This window comes from Sphaerodactylus townsendi, linkage group LG02 (genome assembly GCF_021028975.2).
Source record: "Sphaerodactylus townsendi isolate TG3544 linkage group LG02, MPM_Stown_v2.3, whole genome shotgun sequence".
Lineage (NCBI taxonomy): Eukaryota > Metazoa > Chordata > Lepidosauria > Squamata > Sphaerodactylidae > Sphaerodactylus > Sphaerodactylus townsendi.
The window spans coordinates 28,140,329-28,165,735 of NC_059426.1; the positions used below are offsets into that span (position 1 = coordinate 28,140,329).

Here is a 25,407-nt window from a genome sequence, read left to right on the forward strand (position 1 = left end):
GAATGGAGAATCAAACCTAGTTCTTCAGGTTAGTGTCTACCACTCTTAATCACTACACCACGCTTGGCAAGGATTTGGGGAAGATGGTTGTATTGATGGCCTGTGAACAGCATATTTTGCTGCGACAGGTGATATATGAATGCATCTAAATATACACTACCCTCACCTGGATAGTTTAGGCTAGCCCAGTCTTGTCAGATGCCTGAAGCTAAGCAGCTTCATCCCTGCTTAGTGCTTGGATGGGAGGCCACCAAGGAAGTTCAGGATTACTATGCAGAGGCAAGCATTGGCAAGCATGGTATAGTGGTTAAGAGCAGATGGATTCTAATCTGATTCCCCACTCCTCCACTTGAGTGGTGGAAGCTTATCTTGTGAACCAGATGTGTTTCCGCACTCCTACATTCCTGCTGTGTGACCTATGGCTAGTCATAGTTCTTCAGAACTCTTTCAGCCCCACCCACCTCATAAAGTGTCTGTTGTGGGGAGAGGAAGGTAAAGGAGTTTGTAAGCCACCTTGAGTCTCCTTGCAAGAGAGAAAGGTGAGGTATAAATCCAAACTCTTCTTCTTCATCATTTCTGTTCACCTCTCCCTTGAAAAACGTATGGGGTCATTAAATGTCAGTTGCAACTTGACAGCACTTTTCACTACCAATATAATCTGTCACCCTCCCTGGTAATACACACAGCATATGGATACTTGCACGACAGCTGTATGAATGCTACCTGTAATAGTTTAAACTTACTCAGTCCATCAATTCACCTCTATTAAGTGACTCTAGCATTTCAGATTTGTGTTTACAAAATATGTTTTCATGGATAGTGGTGGGGCAGTCCTCTAGAGTTGGAGAACTGAGGGAGAGGGAGAGAATGCACCTGCTTATCAAACCTGTGACAAAAGTTGGATGATTCTGAGAGCATGACCCATTCTCTCTTGTGAATAGCTTGATAGTAATTTCTAAGAGGAAGGTAATGGATCCGATTGCACTTGTAATCACTCAACTTGTTTTTAGGAGCAAGGATATTGTTTCCACAACGGCTCTGGATTGGGCTGCCTGTTTCCTTGGGGATCTTAAGTAGGATTTGAAGGGAGAATACAAATGTTTTAAGTAAATAATTTTTTTTTAATGGAAAAATATCCTTCTATGTATGTACTACAGAAATTTGTAAACCCTCGGGATGATCAGAGTGGTGTTTGGGAGCCGTGTGTGACTTCTGAATAGCTGAAAGACAAATGAATATTCAGCTTCTTAAAGAGATGATGAAAACGGAAGGTTGACTTCGTGGAGAAAAAAACCTGTTCCTTTCCAAACAGTGTAATTTTATCCTTCCCGCTTCTTAAGGATGTTCAGAGGGACTTAAAAATGAGTGTTGGCCAAACCAAAACCTGTGATATTTGAAAATATGCATCAAATACAAACCTTGCTTGGCTTCTTTTCCAAGAGTTTTGTTCTCAATTTAAAGCTCTTTTGAATAGGTCAGCTTTACCTTGCCTCCTAGACCAGACTAAATTTTCCAACAGTGGAATATACTTTTTTCTTAACTCCCCCCCTCCCCCGTAGCCCACTGATCGTCATTAAATTCTGCTTTTGCGGGATAGGGAACCCTGAGGAATGACATGAGGGTGGTCTATAATGGGAATCAGTGGAAACATCTGTTAGTGGAAGAGTTAATTTGGAATCACTCGATGATGTAACCCTCCTCACCTCTTCATGGATTCTGTTCCAAAAAATCAGTGCTTTATCTGAGAATGAATGTTCTGTGGGTGCTGTAGCAATTTTGAGAGGGAGAGCCCAGTCAAGAGAGACAACTGTGTGAAGAAGGATTTGGGGCTGATGTTCAGGTTCATACCAGAAGAGAAAATAAGTGATTTCCACATCATGTCAGTTTTCCATAGTAAGGACCACCACCTTAATTTGAACTTGGAATCATAAAGAAAATGTACATAGTTGCCTGAGGACAAGAAGAGGGGTTTCTATACACTGCTTTTCTCTACCTTAAATGTAGTTTCTGTTAGATTTCGTTTAGAGTCATGGATATGCCCAGTAGTGTGTGTGAATGCAGTTTATGGAAACTTCTCCAGAGACATAAGGTAAAAGGTAAAAGGTAAAACTTACATTTATTCAAGCATCTTCAGTTCACAACTTCGTTCCAAGAAAAGGTAGATAGAAAGAACCCTAGTCTAAAGAGATTACTTTCCCTACAACAAGTGGGCACAACTAACGCGCCATCACGTGTGTGGAGGTGAGAGGATGCTGCAGTGGGAAAGGCCCCACTGAGCAGGCTGCCATTGACCATGCGCTCGGGTCAAAGGCTAGAGCAGAAGTGAGGCTAGCAGGGGGAAGAAAGGAAGTTAGTGGGCGGTCTCCTGGCCCAGACAAGCAGGGCAAACAAGAGAGGCAACATCACAGTTAGAGTGAGATACACAGCAACCCCCAGTGTGCAGGCATGCAGAAGTTGCTTATTCCAACAGTTTCAAAATGACTTACGATCATGTTCCCTTCCCCTCCCCACAACAGACACCTTATGAGGTAAGTGGGGCTGAGAGAGCTTTTAGAGAACTGTGACTAGCCCAAGGTTGCCCAGCAGGCTTTGTGTGTAGGAGTGGGGAAACAAACCTGGCTCACCAAATTAGAGTCTACTGGTTCACCAAATTAGAGGAGTGAAGACTCAAACCCGGTTCTCCAGGTTATAGACCACCACTCTTAACCACTTCACCATGCTGGCAATATCTTTTTACTTCAGAGTCTGCCAGTCAATTAAGAGACTTCTTGCCTCTGAACCAACTGAAACTTCTGAGCCTTCTTCTAGGATAGTCTATCATAGAGTAGTCTAGCTGTGAAGTTTCAGAAGCATGGAATAAGATGGTTGGATTTGAAGTCCTAGGGAAGGGGAAGAAAGTTTCTGAATAAGATGTTGTTTTAAAATATTATTTACTGTCATATGGCTTTGACTTTCAAATGAGAAAGTGGGATCAAATAGGCCTAAGAACTCCCAAGCTCTGTATAAATGAACAACAGTGGTCATAGTGGAGTTGAAAGTGATGGGGGGGAGACAACTAGCGATTATTTTTTAAAAAATGTAAGCAGTCTTTCTGCTTCAGTGAACAGTTCAAGATGGCTTTCAATAGGGAAAAAGCAAAACAGCAATATCCCTAAAATGTAAATAAGTCATATTAGTGTAATCATAGCAGCAGTTCTCTTTAAAACATAGTTCCAATGGCAGTATAGTTTGCATAAAATTAGGAAACAAAGACATTGCTCTGGTGTGTGCACATATTTAGATTTGGGATTCATTCCTTTGTAAGTCCATGGTGCCAGTTTCTAGTCCAAAATAGGACTAGGGTTTTCCCTCTTGTCTGAGCTAGGCTTTGATAGAGCTTGTACACTGGTTAAAAAACACCTTGAACTATCAAACTGGAGTCATCTTCTGTCAGATGCTAAATAGGTTTGCTCTCCATTGTACCTGGGTTTTACTCTGACTGTTTACTGGCAACAAATATCTCTATTCTCTCATGGTTTCCTCTTGTTCTTGTTTTCTTCTTCCTGGCCTGTTTCAATGCATTATCAGTTGCTCATCTTTTGGGGACATCATCTAACATACCACAAAGTCAACGGATTTGGTCTTGCGGTCTTGAGGTGCTTGAAATCCTGACACATTTTTCCCAAGTAAATTCTCTGTGATATTCCCCCCTCTTGTAAATTTTCCCAGCGATTTGGAAGACTATCACATACTGGCTGATTCCGCATGGGCCAAAAACAACTGTGTAAAAATGGTGCGAAAATGGTGTAAAAGGGTTTAAAACAGTATAAAAGGGTTTATACTGTTTTCACACCGTTTTCACACTGCTGTTTTTGGCCCATGCCGAATCAGCCACTGAAATCTTCAGTCTGGAAACAAAAATCACATCTCTCTGGCAGTTGCCAAATGTATTTCAGCTGCACTGAAATGTTGAGCTAATGCTACTAATTCACTGTCTAGTTAAATATGCTGTGATTCTGTGTCTATTTTAATGGTAATTTTAATTTCACTATCTTAAAATACGTATTTAATATTTACTTTCCCTTAAGTGCTGAATGTTCCTTTGCCTCTTGTATTTTTAGTTATTTTTATATCATTTTGTCTATGTGCTGTGCAGTCTTCCTTGCAGACTAACCCAAGGTCATACAGCAGGAATGTAGGAGTGCAGAAACACATCTGTTTCACCAGATAAGCCTCCACCTCTCAGGTGGAGGAGTGGGGAATCAAACCCTGCTCTCCAGAGTAGAATACACCTGCTCTTAACCACTACACCATGCAGGTTGCATCAGAGATGTTCCTGGGCTGAAAGGCCTTTGGAAGCTGACTGTAGTAGGCGCCTTCCCTGGGAACACTCCTAGCTGCGCTGGTGTCCCCTTTTATGCTGGTGTAGCTCTACGAGGGCAGCCTCTTTGGGTTGGGCACAGAAGAACTGTGCAGCGCCTTCTCCCTCCCCTGCCAGTATATTTGTCCTGTTTGCCGGTGTATTTGCCTCTTACACTGGGGCGGTGAGCGGATGTGCCAGCACGGCCCCATGCCGTTTCCACAACTCCCTCCTTCCCCCAATAGGGCTGCCTGTAATATATCTCATAGTTTAAATACAGTTAGAATAAAGATTCAGATCATATGGTTCTAGGATGGAAAGCTAGGTAGTCACTCCAGTAAACAACATTCAATACTTTTGCTAATGTACATTGAGACAAAAAAAATCAAACCCAAACATACATTTAATGTAGTATCACAGACATAGTGGGATTTGTTATATCTGTTACAGTGTCTATACATTTTGTGCTAGGATCAAATTGTTGACAAATAGGTCTAATTTTTCAAATGGTAGTTTTTCTATGTAGAAATATTTCTATGTTTTTGTTTTCATTCTATCCTTTTACGATTTCGAGGGTTATCTCCATTGAATTATTTTGCCACATTATGTCTTTAGAGGGGCATGAAGTCAGTACACAGTCTTCAGTAATATCTGGTTGTTTTACCCTTATGTTTCCCGTTGGCAATTTGAAATTATAGTTTCAACTGCACTTTAAATATGTGATAATAGCATGTATTACTAATAAGGGCCAGCACTATTTTGATTCAGATAGCTTGAATGGTTGTCACTCATATATGACAAATGCACCTTCATTTGCTTCTTTGATGGCCCCCTAAAAACCATACCCTCAAATCAGACCGACGAAATTAGGTGCTGTGTAAATTGTGTGTCTGAGTGGTTCATTATCTAATCACCGTCAGAACCACAGTGATAAAGTAGTTTGAAGCAGAGAAGAGGTCTGCCAGATGATTTGAAGGCCTTTTTTTGTAGATCCTGTTTCCCTTGGAAACCCGCCATGATAGGACAGAACTTCAAAATTCTTTAATATAAACTTCATAACAAATTAATGTTGGCTCTGTGCACTTAATGAGTGGTTTAAAATGTTCCTTTTCTAACTGTTGTTGTTCATAAAAAGCGATTTAAGGTATTTGTCCATCTCCTAAGAAATGAATGGACCATGACGCTAAAAAGTTCATTGTAGGTTACTGATCAGTTTCCCATTTAGAAAAGCATATATAAGCTTGCAGTAAGTTTTGTAAAATCTGGTGACTATGTTGCATATTTCTTTGGAGAGAGCCCAGTGGTGGGATTCAGCAGGTTCATACCACTTTGGCGGAACCGGTTGTTAAAATGGTGCTTGTAAACAACCAGTTGTTAAATTATTTGAATCCCACCACTGAGTGAGCCCCATTTAATAACATGGGAATTACTTCTGAGTAGATCTTCTAAGAACTGCTTCTTAAGACACCCCTGTCTACCTTTTCATCTGTGTTGATTTTTGTATGCGTGTGATCTTAGATTTACTAGGTGAAATCTGCTTTTGTCAAGTGAGAGTACTGTTTAATATCTGATTTTGCTCCCTCCCCCAAAGGATCATTTGATGATGATGATATCACCCACGTCGAAGGGAGCGTTGAACCAGTTCGTGACATTGAAATTATACATGAAGAACTTAGGCTAAAAGATGAGGAAATGATCATGCCCATTATAGACAAACTAGAAAAAGTGGCGGTACGAGGAGGTGACAAGAAATTAAAACCTGAATATGTAAGTAAGAAATGTTTTCAATGGTTAAAAAGATTTTGTCAGGCGAAGATTAACATGGTAGGATTGTTCTCTGTCCCGGGGCAAAAACGAGTTAACACCAGATTTAAGACATGTTTCTTATTCCTGTGTTTTTGCACTGCATTAATCTCAATTTTAGTTGCAGGTTCAAATTGTGATTATATAAAAAGTGATAAACATTCCTCATATAGGAAGCGTGTGTGTAAATATCCGTAGTGTGTTTGTGTATATATAAAAAGTACACATCTGGCAGAAATGTAACATGTGGTTTAATAGTGAATTGACATCTTTGTATCTGTATTTTTTGGCTCGAGTTCCCCCTCCCCATAGATGTTAAATTACAAATCTACACTGCTCCTTAGCTATGTAGTCCGAATGCTTTCATTTTTAAATTCTAATTCTGTTTCTTGCATATCTTATTTATTTGTTTGTTCGTTTATGTGAATTGTTAATCGCCCCTCCCATGACTGACTCGGGGTGATGTACAAACAGATTACATAAAAAACTGTTTTGACATATAAGACCCATAATTTAAAAGACAAAAACAGTACCCAAAAGAATAAGATAAAACCACATAATCCATAAAACAGCATTTGATGAAACCAGCTACACTAGAATTTATAAAAACCAAGCGGGAGAAGTAAGACCCATCTATGAGCTAAGATGACATATAGCCCCTGGGGAGACTGGTGGTCAAAGATCAGCCTCAATGAAATGCCTGGCGGAACAGCTCCATCTTGCAGGCCCTGCAGAACTCCATGAAGTCCCATGGGACCCTGATCTCTTCTGGGAGGCGGTTCCACCAGGAGGGGACCAAAGCCAAAAAGGCCTTGGCCCGCGTTGAGGCCAAATTATTAGAAGCCATGGTTGGTCTCACCTTTCTGCTGCATATTTCCTCATACATCCTGTTTTCTGCCCTTTTCCTTTGCATCTAAAGGTGACTTCATTTGTAAGGTTGCCACTCTCCAGGAGGTAGCTGAAGATCTCCTGGGATTAGAAACAATCTCCATGTGGCAGAGATCAGTTCCCTGGGAGAAAATGGCTACTTTGGAAGGTGGCACTGAAGTCCCTTCCCAGACCCCACACTCCCCAGACTCCACCTTCATAATCTCCAGGAATTTCACAAACTGGAGCTGGCAACTGGCTGATGTGGGTTTTCCAGACTGTGTGGCTGTGATCTGGTAGGTCTTGATCTTAACGTTTCGCCTGCATCTGTAGCTGGCATCTTCAGAGGTGAATCACAGAGAGAAGTCTGTTACACACTGCGTCCAGTGAGAAGGGAATGATTAGTGGGGTAAATATTGTCCATGTCCCAGGGTGCGGAATCAATGTTGGGGTGGAACTTTCTATGCAAAGGTGTAATTGACTGCATTGTATTGCGGGTGGGGTTTTCAGTCCATTTACATTCGTATTCACATTTGCATTCCCTGCAGCGGCAACAGTATTAGTGAATGCAAATCCTGTGTCTGGGTGGAGTCCATTGTCTATGAACCCAGCATGTCCTTGGTCTTTGATTCTGGTATTTTTCAGTACTGGTAGCCAACCTTACTTTATACAAGGTGATAATTCCATGACAGCTGTGTGTTGCAGCAGAAACATGAGTTTCCTAGCACCTTACCTTAATGGTTAAGACGTTTTTATTCTAGCATAAAACTATTGTACCCTAGTGGGCCCCTGTGTCATATGAGAGTAGTGAGTCTTTGGTAGGTAAATATGAGGTGAAAGAAAGAACTGGAAACAGCAGGGCCAACAAATGTTACATTTCACACAGACAGTACAGTGGAACCTCGGTTTTCGTTGGTAATCTGTCCGAAAAGAATCGATGAAAACCGAGGCAAACTTTTCCATAGGAATCAATGTAAATCCAATTAATCCGTTCTAGGCACTCCAAAAAACATACCAAAAACATATTTTTGGTGAATAAACATAGTGTTTAATGCTGAAAACAGTAACAAACAATAACACTAGGACCAGCTTCAGTGCCAGTGGACCAATGTCGCACCAGAAAGCTGTCCAAAGAGGTCTGTTTCTGATGCCTCTTTAAGATTTGTCTGAAATGGGGGAAGACATTGTCATTAAACAAGTTGCAGACACGGCTTGCAACAGCTTTGTCTGGGTGATTTTTCTCCACAAACCCCTGCACCTTACTGCAAATCAATGAAAACCGAGATGAATTTTTTCACTGAAAAAATCGATGAAAACCAAAGGCAATGAAAACCGAGGTTCCACTGTATTAATACATGTGAGCCCCATTCTTTCTGGCCTTCTCCGTACAAGTTGCTTACAACATATCTTTGTGCTAAATGCTCCCTTTTTTCTTGGAATTCCACGCTTTTGCCCCTCTGCTTGATTCCAAAAACATTTTCCTTTCATTTTTCCTCTGTTGTTTTCCCAAACACTTTTTACTGTGATTTTTTTCAATCTGTTTCCAAGGCAGCTTTCCTTAAGCATGTGCTCATATTGAAACAGTCTTTATTTAGCCCTGATCCATTCCCCATATAGTTACTCAATCTCTGCTTCAGGAGGTCTGTAGAATAATTTCACAAAAAAAATGTTTCCAAGACACAAGGTTTGACCACTGGGAAAATCTGTGATAAACTGTGCATGCAGAAAAGGCCTTTGTGAAAAGCTGGGGGTGTTCATTCCCCCACTTTAGGGAACCACACATTATTGAGAACACAAGATGAACCCTGCTGGATCCGACTAATTATCCATGTATACCCTGTCAGGATAAAGATGACAAGAGATTTGTGAATTCATCCACCGTTTCCTTGGCGATCTTCATTCTAGAATACTTTGCTTGGGTCCTAGTGCCTCGGGGACAGAACTAGGTAGGCACTCGGACCCAAGTGGATGGGTTCAGGAAATGGCAGATAAATCCAAAATCCACAAAACTCCTATCATCTTTGTCTTGAAAGGGGGTATAGTCCAGCATTCTGTCTGACATGATGGCCAAGCATTTCCTCTGGCGTACAGCAACAGGTTAAAGAGGCTGAGGTCTCCCACTGGTGTTGCCTTCTGCTATTCAGAAGTTTACTACATCTAAATGTGGAGGTTTCCTTTATTCCAGGGGTAGGGAACCTGCGGCTCTCCAGATGTTCAGGAACTACAATTCCCATCAGCCCCTACCAGCATGGCCAATTGGCCATGCTGACAGAGGCTGATGGGAATTGTAATTCCTGAACATCTGGAGAGCCGCAGGTTCCCTACCCCTGCTTTATTCACTTTAGCGATTTGTTCTTTCTGTTCTTTCTTATTCCTGTTCTTTCTTATTCCTGAACCTTGGTTGATCGGGCAAAAGAACTTTGATTAACTACTAGAAAGTTAAATCAGCTAGTCCAGTGGTACTCATACCATCATTCAGAAGAGCCAGAGTATGCCATATAAACATGTACAACTGTTGGTAGCCTTTCTGGAATATGAGAACAAGGGTAGAGTGACCATCCATGGTGTGATGGAACTAGTTGAGAAAGCATATTTCCACCAAGGTAACCTTCCAAAGAAGAGAAGAAGAAGAGTTTGGGTTTATACCCCGCTTTTCTCAACGGTAGAGTCTCAAAGCGAATTTACAAACTCCTTCCCTTCCTCTCCCCACAACAGACACCTTGTGAAGTACATGGGGCTGATAGAGTTCTGAGACAACTGTGACTAGCCCAAGATCTTCCAGCAGGCTTCATATGTAAGAGCAGGGAAACACCTTCCAGTTTATCAGATTAGAGTTCACTGCTCATAACCACTCCAGATAATTATTGCCATGAACAAAATATTATTGCACCAAACTGATTTCTACAAAAGTGAAACAATATTTTAATGTAGCGAAGGATTTCTATTCGAACTTTGATAAAAGGTAAAAGTCGTGCAAGCAATGCAGGTAATGGGTCTCTACTGACCCATGGGGTGACCTCACATCATGATGTAGGCAGACTGTGTTTACGCACGGGCTTGCCATGAAAGCTTTCCTTTGGTTTCCTCATCTGGCTTTAATTTTACCCCCCAGCACACTTTCTCAATCAGAAAAGATAGAAATCTTGAGTCAACTCCTGAGGCCAGGTGTCTGCAGAGTAACAAACTTCTGTCGGCACTGAACTCAGGTTGTGAGCAGAGCTTTTGACTGCAGTACTGCAGTTTACCACCGTGTGCCACAGAGCTCTTAAGTCGGTCCATGTTCAATAAAGATGGGTCATGCATCTTATGTGTGTAAAATTGCCGCCTGTGGCTTTGCAGCCAAGGAGCAGCAGTGGTGTATGCTGCCAGAGCAGGTACATTCTAATCTGGAGGGAGCCGGGTTTGATTCCCAGCCTTCTGTCAGCTGGAGCTGTGGGAGGCTTATCTGGGGTATTCAGATTAGCCTGTGCACTCCCCACATCGCCGCCAGCTGGGTGACCTTGGGCTAGTTACAGTTCTTCTGAGCCTTCCTCTCAGCTCTCACCCACCTCACAGGGTGTTTGCCAGAGTTGTGAGGGGAAGGAAAGGAGATTATGTAAAGCCCCTTTGAGTCTCCTTTCTACATGAGAGAAAGGGAGATATAAGGTAAAACTCCTCCTCCCTCCTCCTCCTCTCTTCTCTTCTTCTTCTTCTCCTCTTCTTCTTGTTTCTTCTTCTCTTCTTTCTTCTTCTTCATCAACTTCATCATCATCTCTATCATCATCATCATCATCATCATCATTGGCTATCATACATTATTATTGTATTGCTATTGTATTATTATTATTATTATTATTATTATGTAGATTCCTGGCTACAGCTGCCAGATCTTTTAGCTGGTTGTTCGCCACTTCATTACAATTCAACCCTCACCCAGAAGCTTCTAGGAAGTTGCCGAATTTATTGGCGTGAAGTATTACGAATATCGCGTAAGGATCCAGCAGCAGGGCTCGCTGCCTTCTGACCCTATTGACAGATGTTAATTTTGTCAATTCGCGATGTTTCAAGTGCTGTCCTAGTGTTTTCGGAATGGCTTCATCGCGGCCGCATCACCACTCGGGATCGAATTCTCATTGGTTTGTTTAGCCATAGGACGCTTCGAAGCTTGATTTTCAAATCAGCGTATCTAGTGACCTTCTCGCAGTTCTTTTTCAATGACCCTGCTGTCACTGGGGACTGCTAGTGCTCGATGATGGTCACTTTCTGCCCCCTCAATCACGGTGATGTTCAAAAAAAAGGTGTATTGTGTTTCAATACTTTGTCCTGCTTTGGATTTAGAGAAGTTCCACAGGATCTTGACCTTCTCATTTTTCATTACTTTCTCTGGACAATGTTTCCCACCAGTTCTTAGCTGTTCTTATGTTGTAATTCTTGCATAAATTCCAGTGGATCATCTCTTGGCCCACTGAGTTGTGTCTCTCGTTTAGTACTCAGTCCAGACTGGCAATCTTTTTTTGTGCAGCAGCCAGGAGGACATGATTCTGCTCAATAACATAACAACAACAACAACAACAACAACAACAACAACAACAACCATTACTGCTACATATTATTTATTATTATTATTATTACCCAATGTATTATTATTATTATTATTATTATTATTATTATTATTATTATTAAGTTATGGTGCCCTTGTAGGGTTTTCAAGGTGAAAGTTCAGAGCTTGTTTGCCATTGCCTGCCTCTGCTTAGTGACCCTGATCGTCTGCCATCCAAATACTAACCAGGGCTGACCCTGCTTAACTTTCAAGATCTGACAGGGCATTCATGCCAGGGTTCATATCCACAGAAATGTAAGATATTCAGCATGATCGTTATGTGCTGGAAAATGGGACTTACTCATGAGCTAGGTGCTGCACATATACTCTGTCTCAGCCTAAGGGAAAAATGTGGTTGTGATGGCAGGCAGGAAATGACAGCCGCATCTTTCTGCTGTTTGAAGAAGTCTCGATTCTCCAGTAGGATCTTAAAAGTTATTTTAAGTTCCACTTGTGCCACTTGGGTCAGAATCTTCATTCTGCGTGTCATTAATCTTATCTTGATAAAAGAGCATTTTTAGTGCCTCTTCAGACTCGGAGTAGAACTTGCTTGTTGCGCCCGCCATTGTGAGTCAGCAGGGAGGTGGGGAGAACTGGGCAGGCACTAGGACCAGAGCAGAGCATTCCGTTGCAAGAAGGTCCAGGCTGCAGATCCATTCCGCTTTGAAGTTCTTTCTTTCAGTGAGATAAGGAATAGTTTTGCAAGTTCATTTCTAAAAAAATAGCAGCCTTATACTTAGCAGCCTTTTGAAATGAAGAACTTTATCATCTCTGAGTTGATTAAACAAATACTTCTCAAAAAACCATGCAAAAGCCTTGGCACAATCTCTACAACACCTTTTAAAAAAAAATCATTACTTCAAATGGAGTGAACCATATCTTCTAAAAAGGGGACCTGCTTTGAGCTCTGATAAAACAGAGAAGGAAATTAAATATTTTAAATGGTTTTGTTCCGTTCTTGTGCTTACAATGCCAGGATGCATAGGGACGTGTTTTATTGATGTGTATTCACTTGTGCATCTGTCACAATTAATTGGTAAGAGCTGATTGAAATGTGTTATTCTTGTGAATGAGAATGGATGGTGGCTGTACTGAGGGCCCTCCTCAGCATCCTGGAATTAAAAATGGAGAATAATCCTCTTCTTGTTGAGAATTCCATTTGTCATTATGCCCAGGATGATAAAAAGAGCACAGCCCTTTTGTCGTTCCAGGCATTCCTAGATGATGCACAATACACTGATCTGCTTCTTGCCTTGACACAGAACTGAGACAGCCCTGTGTGTTGAAGAGGGTGGATATCTCTCTGTGACCCAGTGGCAAAATAGTTTTACTGTAGATTTCCAACCTCTCAGCCAGCTTTCATGCCATAGATATTAAACATTTGGTTGGGATGTGAGGTTTGGCAATAATGATGGGTACAATATTGATATGAACATTCAGAAGATCTCCAAGGACAGGTGTCAAACTCGTGGCCCTCCAGATGTTATGGACTACAGTTCCCATCATCCCCTGCCAGCATGATGCTGGCAGGGGATGATGGGAACTGTAGTCCATAATATCTGGAGGGCTGCGAGTTTGACACCTAAGAAACAAAGACATATCACCTGTTGGCAGTACTATGGATTTTCTGGAAACAGCAGAATCGAAAAAAATTCCGGAAAGCTTCTGACGGCTTACATAGAGTGTGATCTGGCATGTTTATTGTGATTTATATATATTCAGTAAACCAATTTAAAAATTGCCCAAGACTTATTTAATGTTGCAGTAAACATAAATATTTGAACTGAAATATTTGATCAAGGCAAAAGAAAGTAGATGAGCTGTGATGTCAGCGCTATATTCGCAACTTCATGAGGAAATTGTTTTTATTGAAGTTATATTGTTAAAAAAAAAGTACAGGCAATAAATATAGCCTGTCCGTTTATACTGCTCAAGAAGAAAAGCTGAATGCATAGAAAATTGCTGACATGCTGTCTGTAGCACATGCAAAGAAGTGTGCATAATTTGTTGTCGGTGCAGTTGTCCACTCTGCTAATTCAGCAGAATTTAACTCTCATCCACAGAAGATGTTTGGGACACCTCAACGCTTTCATTACTGGTTAGTTCACATTAATCGGATAGAGTAAGAATGGAGTACCTTTTGGTTTTCAGTCAGTTTAGCCTGTCAAAAAAATAATCTGCTAAACCCAACTTTAAAAAAAATCTGTTTTATTATATTCATTTGTGGTTTGAGGCCTCCCCAGGGTTAAAAATCAATAAAATAAAATTACTGATTACAAGTTTGCACCAGCCAAACTTGCCTTGTACTGGCAGTAGCATCTGTTCATTGTAATTAATTCTATGCAACAACAGATCGTTAGAAATTTCAATTTTAAAATGACTATGTTAAAATACAACACTTGGCTTTTCTTCCGATTGTCCAGTTTGTTTGGAGCTTTCCTGCCAAGGAAACTCATAGCTACAAGGTTTATTGATTTATTTAGAAAGGAAGCATTTGTTTTATCTCATGCTTCTTCAAATAAACTCAAAGAGTTGTGTAAATGGTTCCCCTACTTTTATTTCATCCTCACAATAATCCTGTGAAATAAGTTGAGTCAGCCAGTGGGCCTGGCCTATATAAGCTTCATAACATATTAGGGAGTTGAACCTGAGTCTTCCTACTTTGTAATGTACCTCATTGGATATAATAAAGACTTCTATTACAAAAGATATATAATATTCCAGAGACATCCCTATTGATCTTTTTTATGGATTTGGTGATGTGTGTAAAATTATAAATGAATCAGTGGTATTAATGCAAAATGTAGCAGCTTTATTGATGCTGATTTAGGTTTAGGCCTCTAGATCAGGGAGTACAGGATCCTGCAGGTTTTCCAGATGTTCAGGAACTACAATTCCCATGGCCAGTTGGCCATGCTGACAGAGGCTGATGGGAATTGTAGTTCCTGAACATCTGGAGAGCCGCAGGTTCCCTACCCCTGCTCTAGATATTGTCCAATTAGAAACATGTTATGTTTGCAAATTTGCTTTCTTTAAAAAAAGCTAGCGCTCAGTCATGGCAGTTCTCTTGGCAGCATTGTTTGCTTTATTTCTGTGAATTTAACTGTTGAACATAGTAAGTGATTTTATTTTTTATGATCTTACAATCTGGCTGGCGAACAGAATGAATTTACGCACATCATTGAGCATAAATGGGTCTTTCCTCTGACAAAGAATTACTTACGAAGGAGAGTTACTTACTAGGAGGCTAGTATGAAAACAGAATCATGTAGTCTATATCTTCTGTTTTAAAGCAGTGATAAGCTAACCATGATGATCATGTATTTGCAAGTTGTATATGGTGCCACCTTAGTTTTTATTTCTTTGTTTACAAAATTTGCATCCTGCCTTTCTTCCCTTGCAAGGGTCACCAAAGTGGCTAACAATGTAAAGTATATATGATACTTTTGGAGGGGTCGGCCGCTGATGTTCGCCCTTCTTCCCCCCCTTTTTACATTCTGGGCCCCTTTATTTCTATGGGGGCCCTCCACTCTCTTGTTTGTTCTTTCCAGGGTGGGTTTATGACGTTTTATGCTGGATGCTGATGTAATTTTATTTAATCCGCTGTTTTAAATGGGGTTTTAATACAGTTGTTTGTTTGTTGTGTTGTTCACCGCCCAGAGCCCTTCCGGGGAGGGGCGGTATACAAAACTGATTATAGAATGAATGAATGAATGAATGAATGAATGAATGAATGAATGAATGAATAAATAATAGCTGTTAAAATCACCTTCCCCAAATGCACATTAATCATTTTTTTAAAAAAGAGTTAAAATAACCCAAAACATAAAAACAGCAGTTAAAACATTGGATAGAAAGGAGGAGAAAATACCAAGCCAAAAATGTTCACGTTCTGGCAGAAAATGGCAACAGAAGTGAACAAGCGAATGTGCCTAGGAAAAAGTATTCCAGAGCTCACCTGGGTTGCCACCTGCCTAATCCCAGAATGGTGGGGGGTGGCATCTGAAGCCAGATATCTGAAGATGCCATTCTGAGCAGGTCTATTCAGTTCTATTCCATCGGACTTACTCCTAGGAAAGTATTCTTCATGATACACAATAAGACAGTAAGTTAGAGTTCTTTCATTAAAGGAGAAACAACATTTGGCAACAAATTAAACTGCAAATTAAGAAAAAAACCTTTATGGTCCAGGGAAACTTTTTGGAATGTTGAGAATGGGAAGTTGGTATCACTAGGAAATGGCTGCTAGAGGGAAATATTTACAGAGTGGCTTCCATAGGGTGCTGGAGCCATTTATAGATTGGTTGTGGTGGGTTTTCCGGGCTGTGTGGCTGTGGTCTGGTGGATCTTGTTCCTAACATTTCGCCTGCATCTGTGGCTGGCATCTTCAGAGGTGTATCACAGAGGGAAATCTGTTACACACTGTGTCCAGAGAGAAGGGAATGTTTGGGGTATATATTGTCCATGTCCCAGGATGGGTAACCAATCAGTAAGTGTTTGGGTAGAACTTGTTATGCAAAGATGTGGTTGATAGTATTGTATTGCGGGTGGGGCTTATCAGTCCAGGGAGTGATTCACCTTTTCATGCCCTGCATCAGCAGCAATATTGGTGAATGCAAATCCTGTGTTTGGGTGGAGTCCATTGTTCATGAACTTATCATGCCCTTGGGGTTTGCTTTTGGTGTTTTTAAGTACTGGTAGCCAAGCTTTGTTAATTCTCAGAGTCTCTTCTTTCCTGTTGAAGTTGTCTTTGTGTTTGTGAATTTCAATAGCCTCCCTGTGCAGTCTGACAAAGTAAGTTGGGCAATTCAGAAGGTTACTTGGCCAAACTTCAAAGCTGGGTGGTATCATCAAGAGAGTCTCCTAAAGATACCCTGAATTTCTGGTGCTGCTAGCTTAATAATTGCACCCCTGACAGCAGGCACTCCCCAAATTTCCCCAGATTCTCCTTTTAAATCCACCCCCTTCGGCATGAATCTGGGCTCCCTAGTTTAAATACCATTGAAAGTGATGCTGTTGGGGAGTGGATTCCTGCATCACAGTGGCCGCCGGGGGGGGGGGGGGGGTCAGATTTTTGCACTGGGCTCCATTTTCCCTAGCTACGCCTCTTTGCTTTTCCGGTTTTTATGTAAAAATGTTTTACATTTTGATATCCCATTGGTTGCTGCACTTTGGAGTTGAAGTTAGTAGATACAAAATGTTTACTCTGCTTTTTCAACATGTTTCAGATATTATAACCTTTGTTATGTTGTTCATGGTAGTTGCCGTGGAAGTTAATACTCTTTGTGCAGTTTTTGCCATAATGTTTGTTTTAGTTTTTCTTTTAAAAATATAATAAAAGTTTTAAAAGTTTAAAAAGAAGAAGTGTCAGGGACCTGGTGGTGGACCTCTCACCACGTCTGAAAAATCATTATTGAATAGTTTACATCATATCGGTAGTATGGAACAGATCCAGTTTTTGAAACTTGCTGGAAGCCCTGTTGAATATATTTCTTCCCATTTCACTGCACCCCCAGTCACTTTGGCTGATTTGAGATCTCTCTGCAGAACTGACGGCACAGACATTTACAAAAATAAATAGAATAAATAAGTAATTCTAGACTTCTAAAGCAGAAAGTCATTCTAGGCACTTCAGACATCAGATTAGGGAATGAAATGAATTATTATTATTATTTATTAGATTTATAGGCGGTCCTTTCCTGTCAAGACAGGCTCAGGGTGGCTCAAAACATTCAATATACAATAATGAAACAATCAAATCATATCAGAGATATATGCTGTTCCTGAAATTTGAGTACAGATTCTGTTTCTGGCCCCATAGACCAACAGTCATAAAGCCCCAGCTGTGGGCTGTGGGGGAGGAAGACCAGTCAAGTTGGATTCCACTGCTGACTTTGATCATAGGTCTAGTGCAGGGGTCTTCAAACTATGGCACCCAGATGTTCATGAACTACAATTCCCATCAGCCCTGCCACTTAGCCATGCTGGCAGGGGCTGATGGGAATTGTAGTTCATGAACTTCTGGAGGGCCATGGTTTGAAGACCCCTGGCTAGTGGAACAACTTGGTTTTATAGGCCCTGTAGAATTGATGTACTATCATCTAATATATTGCCTATGTGTAGAAAACTAGCTCTGTGCAACCATTTATCCTGTGTATAGAAAACTAGCTCTGTGCAACCATTTATCCTGTGTATAGAAAACTAGTTCTGTGCAACCATTTATCCTGACATCTAGCTGTAGAAGCGTTCTGTATACGGCATGACATTCAGTTAAATGAGCTCCTACCTGGTGTCTATCCCTTGTTCTCTCTCAGCTTATGGACGAACCTTTTGAACCCATGGCCACCTGTTATCTTAATTTCCTATCCTACAAAACAACCGTTTTTGTGACAATTACATCTGCTGGTAGAGTTGGGGATCTTAGAACCTTGAGATCAGACTTCCTGTTTAAGTTCCACCATGATAAAAATGGGCTTAAAGACCAGTTTAGATTACACACCTAAGGTGGGCTCCCCTTTTCATGTGTCCCAGGATAGTATTATGAACTTTTTTCCCTAGCCGAAAAACACCCGCAAAAAAAATCATTACAAACATTAGATCAGTGGTTCTCAACCTACCTAATGCCGCAACCCTTTAATACAGTTCCTCACGTTGTGGTGACCCCCAACCATAAAATTGGTATATATAAAATATAAAAAGACCATTTTCTGATGGTTTTAGGCAACCCCTGTGAAAAGGTCATTTGACCCCCAAAGGGGTCCCGACCCCCAGGCTGAGAACCACTGCATTAGATGGTAGAAGCATGCTGGGGTTGAGGGGCCGATTTCCATTAGAGCACACTCTACAAGAACACAAGCTGCCTCTGCTACCTTCAGTTGATATCAGAATTGATATCGTTGGTTGGCAATGTGGTCCTTGCCTACGACATTCATGAGACATAGACATTATACAGTGGATGTAGATTTGAGGAAAGAAGCTGTGGGCAGAGCAGTATTGCATTCACAGTTCACATGGGAGACTTACTCCTGCCTTCACTAGTGAGTGAGCTCCCAAATATGGGGCTGCACAGAGTCCACACTGATGAAAAACAGGGTTGCACTAGCACCTGCAACAGTTGTTCATCGAATGGTACTCTGTGCAGACAGACATCCCTCCCTTCTCTGTCCCTGCAGCATTCTGCCTATTGTTTCATAGTGTTTGTTTGTTTCTCATGTTTAGGTAGCCTCATGGCAGCAGTTGGAGAACTGAGGGGTGGAGTCGGTCATGGGACCATTGGGTGGGGAAAGTGTTGTTGAGGAGAGGGGGAGCATCCGAAGTAGATTCTTCTGGAAGCTTACAAAAAGACATTTCATGGTTAGCCGCTGCCTGTGCAGTCCCAAATGTACGTCTGCACAGAGTACCACTCGATGAACAACAGTTACAGGTAGGTCCAACCATGTTTTTATCTCAACAATCAGTTATCCAGGCTAGTCAGGTACAGCCCCCAACTGTTCAGGCATACTCTCCTGGACTGTAAGGAGCTGTCCCTATCCAATCTGTATAGCCCTGCTGTTCGGGCAGTTTGCTAGTTTCCTAGCTCTATTTCTTCAGCTCTGAGGAAATTGTTTTTCCCTCATACCTACTATGGATCAAGAAAAATCTTCAAAGAAGTCTTCTGCCTCCTCTGGCCCAGCAGCGCCAGGAATAAAAAAAAGGAGGAGGTTTTAAGAAACAGATTTCCTCACCCAAAAAACTGGGTCAGAGAGAAGATCCCTTGGAAGGAACGTTGTCTCTGGTATGGGCAGGACCGCAGGACTCTCAATCATCTGTGGTCACAGCAGCTGCTATCCAAGGGTCTCAGGAACTGATACCAAACTCCTCTGACCCTATAGAGCCAAATAATCTGGTCTTACCTCAAGAGGACACAGCTAGCCCATCTGCAGCTCTAAGGGGTGTATTGACAGAGACCACAGGCTTTTAAAATGCCCAAGGCTCTTTCATATCACCTTCATGGGGTATTGTCTCTTCTATTTCTGTGCTGTCCTGTATGGTACATTGCACATTAAAGCAACATGTTGCCAGGACAGGAAAATTCTGGAGATTGGGGGTGGGTGGGTAGGTGGAACCTGGGGGGAGCAGGGTTTGGGGGAGGGAAAAACCTCCAGTGGGGTATAATGCTACAGAGTTCACTCTTCAAAGCATCCTTTTTCTGCAGTCTTTATAGTCTGGGACAGGGGTAGGGAACCTTTAACACTCAAAGAGCCATTTGGACCCATTTTCCACGGGAAAAGAAAACACTTGGAGCCGCAAATAATTTTTGACGTTTAGAATAAAGATAACACACTATATATAGGGGTTTCTTTACCTTTTACTCTGTTCATTCTGAGAAGCGCATGGATGCGCCTGCCCTGCTGCCTGCAGGGCGGGCAAGGATGAAGCCGGCGGCTCGGCCCCACCGGCCTCCGGAAAAGCGCCCGCTCCGCTCTAACGGAGTGCGTGAGAGGGGAAGCCCGCGGCGTGGCCCAGCCGACCGTGGGCAGTTGGTGCACCCACCCTGCTGCCTGCAGGGCGGGCAAGGATGGGGCCGGTGGCTCAGCTCGTGGAGCCACAGTGCAAGGGCAAAAGAGCCGCATGCGGCTCTCGAGCCGCAGGTTCCCTACCTCTGGTCTGGGAGATCTCCATGCTCCACCTGGAGATTGACAACACTAGAACTTATATAAAAAGCACTTCCACTAAAATATAAATGCCCCGCAATGTGTATGGAAATAAAATGTTCTTGTCGTCTTATCTATGGTCATTGAAAAGCAGCTGGGAGAGGATAACCTTACAACACTTCTGGTAGATGCTTAAGTTTGGAATTTTGGCAGGTTCGGAGGGGATAGGGGTACTAGAAGACTGAGGGGCCCATTTGGAAATGGTTGCATGATGGTTGTGGTACTTTTAGTTTGACAAAGTTAAGACTTTAGATAACTGAAGTTAAACTAGAGTGGTATCTTGACTGTGAATTCTTATTTGTGTTTGGAATATGAATAAGGTCAACTGAACAATTTGGATAAGAATGGGGGCGGGGGGGAAACCCTACAAAAACACACTGACTGCTGCTTACGTATGCAGAGATAATTGAAGGGCAAACCAAACGGGCAAGATAGATTTGGCTCATTATCACGTGGAGCTGAGAACTGTTTAGTCCCAAAGACTTTTACAACCAGTTTATAGACTAGAGCGCTTGGGAGATTTTGCAGTGTAAATGGCTTTTAAAAGATGGGGATGTGTAACTGATGTTAGTTCTTAAAATCAGGAAAAAATACAAAATTCCTCCACTAGTTGAGCAGGATTGCTTGCGAGGGGGAACTGTTCTAACAATGAAGTCAAAGAATATCTTTTAAATTTGTTTCATTAAGCTTAAGTGAGTTATTTATTGAAGGAAGAAAATATGGAAAAATAGAGAGGGTCCCAAAGATACTTCTCCTATGTATTTTTTTTTAAAAAAATGAGTAATCTTGTTGCATGTCTCTACATAAGCTATTCTGGCCACTCATCATAGTAACCAGCTGGGCCATTTCACCTGCTGGAGCCATTAAAGAGGACTCTCTCCCCCTAGATTAATCCCCTCCGACATTAGTTTTTAGCTCTGACAACTGGAGCAGGCATTCAGAACTTGCAGGTGGCCAGTGTGACGCACATAATTGCCTACAATTTTAGGCAATGAATAAAAATGGTCTACATTACTTGTCAAAGGTTGTATATGCAGTGCCAAGTGAGATCTATGGGAAGCCTTTTAGGGTTTAAAGAACATTTAATAGCAAGGCTGCACAGTGCTTTTTTAATCATAATGCATTTGTAATATAGCACTTTGATCTTCTCCTTGTAGGAAATGGTGTTACATTAGGCACTTTTAAAACATTTATGAGTGAAAAAAAATCAGTTATAAGAGAGTAAAAGTGATTATTCTTAGGCAGAACATGTTATATTTCATTAAAAGTTTGTCGCTTGCTCCTTTCTTGTTAAAATCCGTGGGGAACCCTGTTCCTGGAGAGTTACAAATCAGGATCTAAGGATTTAGAAGAGCTTTCCTCTTGTTTTTTTTTTCTGCCTGAAGCAATTGCAAGATTGGGAAGAGTAGGTATACTGAATACTAAGGCATTATATTTATAAATGTTTAACCTATTTATTGACAAGGTAAACGTGTGCCTTAGGAGGGAGAAATTTGGGGTCGAAAAATCAGGGTTCCTTCCTTTAATTGATTCACCACGCCAGTGATACCTTTCAGACCAAATGAAATGCAATATTTAAAGCATGACTATAAATTACTTCTGACCAAAAATAAGGGAGGGGGGGCACACTAAAAATGTACTACTTCTAGAAGAGCTTGGTTTGACCTTTCAGACCCAAGAGCCTTTTATTAACACCTGCCTGTAAGGCAAACCTTGCCACACGCAGCTTTCAGATTCAGAATCACAAAACTGATGAGGAAAGGCTTGAAGGGTTCAGTTTGTGTCACTTGCTGTTTGCCGTTTCCATTTCACAGATGATTAATCTTTCTGTGAAGAAAGGCCAGAGAAACAAAGCGCATTGGGCCCTTCCTGCGGTTACTCCTTCTGAATGCACACTAGCCTGCTAACTAAAAGGCCTTTAGATTTCCTGCAGGGAGAGATGTTCTGAAAGTGAATGCAGCTGGTTGGAGGTCAACAGAGCAAGGCTCTTGCCATTGTGTAATGGAAGCTTTGGCAGTTTTCATTTTTTTTAAAAAAAATTTTGGAGGGACGGAAAAGGTGTTGGCAACAAAAAAAAATTAATGTAGAGTATGGAAGCCTTTGGCCATGTGGATTAATATGTTGAAGGGTGGATAGCCAATAATCAGCTCAGTTTCTTTTGCTTATTACAGTATTTCAAAACCCATGTGCAACTTACTTAGCACTGATTCTTGGGTGTGATTCTTCCCCCCTCCTTTATGCTTTATGACTATGGAATGCTGGAAAGGAAATTAAATGATAGATGGGCTTTTTCATTCTGTTTGGCAGAGGGAAGTAGCACCAACCTTTTTCAACGAAGTAACTTTACCAGAATGTTCCGCATTTGTCTGTTCTGGTCTGTTCTAGCCTTGGTTGTTCTGTTCTGTCCCTTTTTCATATATGTGCTGCTTCCCTTAAAAAGGTACCTTGTATGTCGTTATCGACAGTTTCTTCCCTTATGAGAAATAACTGTCTGGCACAACAGCTGAGTTCGTTTTATGTTAACACTCTTTGTTTCTGTTTCTGTTTTTTTTAATAATTTGTTTGTTTCCTTTCATTTCTGCACAGGACATTATGTGCAAAATCAAAAGCTGGGTAATAGATGAAAAAAAGCCAGTTCGTTTCTATCATGATTGGAATGACAAAGAGGTAGGCTGTAACTATTTTCTCTTCCTCCAATCTTGTGGTCTTCCCTTAAATTTAAAAAAAAAAATCTTTACAAAAGCCTTTAAATTTAACTCCAGTAAATAATTGCAGTTCTTTGTTTTACTTTTTTATATTTAAAGGTGAGATATATATAAACTCTGATCATTTTGCAATCCTCCACTGTGGGTTTTTTCCATTTGTGTTTTAATTTTAGCTTTTCCCTTCCTCTGACTTTTAGATTGATGTGCTGAACAAACACTTGTTTTTAACTTCCAAACCAATGATCTATTTGGTTAACCTTTCTGAAAAAGACTACATTAGAAAGAAAAACAAATGGTGAGTTTACCAAAATTCGCTTAATTTTTTTTAAAAAATGAATTGCCGTGTTTCTCAAAGATCTTAAGTATTTTTCAGATCAATAGTTGGTCACATTATTGTACCTACAGTAAATCAAATCGAAATGTATTACTGGCAGTGTTCCTATTACCCTATCTGTTGGAGTGCAGTAGAGGGTAAAACCTCTGTTAATGATTTACAAATGAAGTAGCAATTTCCCCTCCTGTCTTTTAGGACTTTTTTTTTTTGCTGTATGGCATTGAACAAACCTGTAACATAGTGCACTTTTAAAAAACTTCTGAGTTATTGATAAGAGCGATATAGTCTTTATCCATGCCTGTTTGTTTGATGTTGAAGGGAAAACAACACTTTAATGTGGTAGTGATATGTCTAAAGGGATGCAAATACCTACATCTATTTCATGGGAAACTTTACTGCTCAGAAATGTAACATCTCATACATATTTTGTGTCATGTGTGAGTTCCGAAACTTTTGTGTGGCTATAAATATGACAGCATATATAATGGCTGCAAAATAAACTTTCTGTCAAACAGGCAGTGACCTGGGTTAAAGGTCAGTCCCAGAGTATGTGGGACACATTTGAGATCTGAATTTAAAAGAATGTTACATTTATTTGTTCTGAGAAAGCTACTGAAGAGATGAACAGTTTAGGGGAGAGATGTGTTTAATCCATTGCATTAAAAGGGACCATTGATCAGAACTCTTCCCTTTGAAATAATTTCCTTAAAAAATTTCAAAGCGTACAAAGTTTATCGTGAAACTCATTTTAGGTTTTAGGTTATGTTTGCTTGCTGCCATGTGAAAGTAACTGCAGCCTGTGTATCTAAATTCCTTTAAAACATATCCTCTCGTTCTCCCTGTACTTCATTAAGTACTTAGATGCACATGGTTTCAATTTTCCATTAAAATTTCTCATTTCCATATGATATCAAAGAGTGAGAAAGCTTTAAACTGAAAAATAAACATTCGTAGACTGGAAGCCAAAACAATAATTAATGTCAGATGGTTAACTCTAATAAGTTATTAGAATAAATTCTGTGAAATTATTTCAACTAAAACTTCTCTGTTCTAGCAGTATAGCGCATTTTTATTTATTTTCACTGCCACATAGCTGGAACTTTTTTAGTGGTTTCATGTTGACAAAATTTTGTTCGGAATAGAGATTGGCAAAAGAAACCTCCCATTTAATTAAATCTGCCTCCCTCTACAATTGGGATGTTTGAAATCACATCTAGCCTGTGGAAACTTTGAAGATATGATTGCTGTATGGTTGCCGCGCTTATGAAGGCATTTTAAATTTCATGCAACTCAGAATGCTAAGATTTCCTGTATTTCATTTAAGTGCTGTTGTAAAGGCTTTTTCGGGGCCCAAGACCAATAGAGCCTCAACATTTATTTGAAAATGGGCAAGTTGTTTTCCTTCTCCAGAATGGCTCATCACACCTGTATTTGGGCAATTACAGGTAGATCTCACTGTTTCTAATTGTACAGTGAAATACCATTTTCGCAGACCTTAATGGTAGACAGACTGCTTGGGAGATGCCAGTCTGTGATTTAACTGTCGCCAGACGCCCCATGTCATTTGTGAGACTGGTTGTGAATGAAGACGGAATGCAAAACTTAGCATGCATGTTAGTTTTTAATTTATAAATGTTTATATTATGAATCCGCAGTAAGATTGATTGTGTTTATGCACATCTCGTAGTTCATGGTCCGTCCGTCCCCGCACCCCCTCCCCCCAGTGTATATGTCTTTAAAATCTAGGTTTGGGGACATTAGTATAATTGTAGCTGCAAGATCAAAGCTTGGGATAGCTGAGTGATGTTCCAGAAGAGAATTTACCACATAGCCATTTTCAGTACAGTTTCAGCCACCTGCTGTTCCTATTTTCCCTCAAGCTAGCCATTGACAACCCCCCATGCATCCCTGCTCTTAAAAAATGATTGAGGAAGTAGTTGTCATGTATTTATGAGTGGGAAATGTTGTATGATAGGAAATGGCATCTACTGAAGTCAGAACGGTGTCCATCCCCCCCCCCCCCGACAGAATGGCCGATCTTTAAATCCCATCTTCCTTATGACGATATATCTTTTGCGTTGAAGAAC

The 25,407-nt window shown here is 40.9% G+C and overlaps 1 protein-coding gene across 1 annotated transcript in view; it reads left to right on the plus strand.

Moving 5' to 3' along the window:
- Positions 1-5,936: 5,936 nt before the first annotated feature.
- Positions 5,937-25,407, plus strand: part of OLA1 (Obg like ATPase 1) — a 67,317-nt gene continuing 47,846 nt past the window's right edge. Inside the window, exons 1-3 of the mRNA XM_048485459.1 lie at positions 5,937-6,106; positions 22,868-22,948; positions 23,184-23,281. Of these exons, the coding sequence (XP_048341416.1) occupies positions 6,032-6,106; positions 22,868-22,948; positions 23,184-23,281 (254 nt within the window). The 5' untranslated portion in view covers positions 5,937-6,031. The remainder of the gene's footprint in view (positions 6,107-22,867; positions 22,949-23,183; positions 23,282-25,407) is intronic.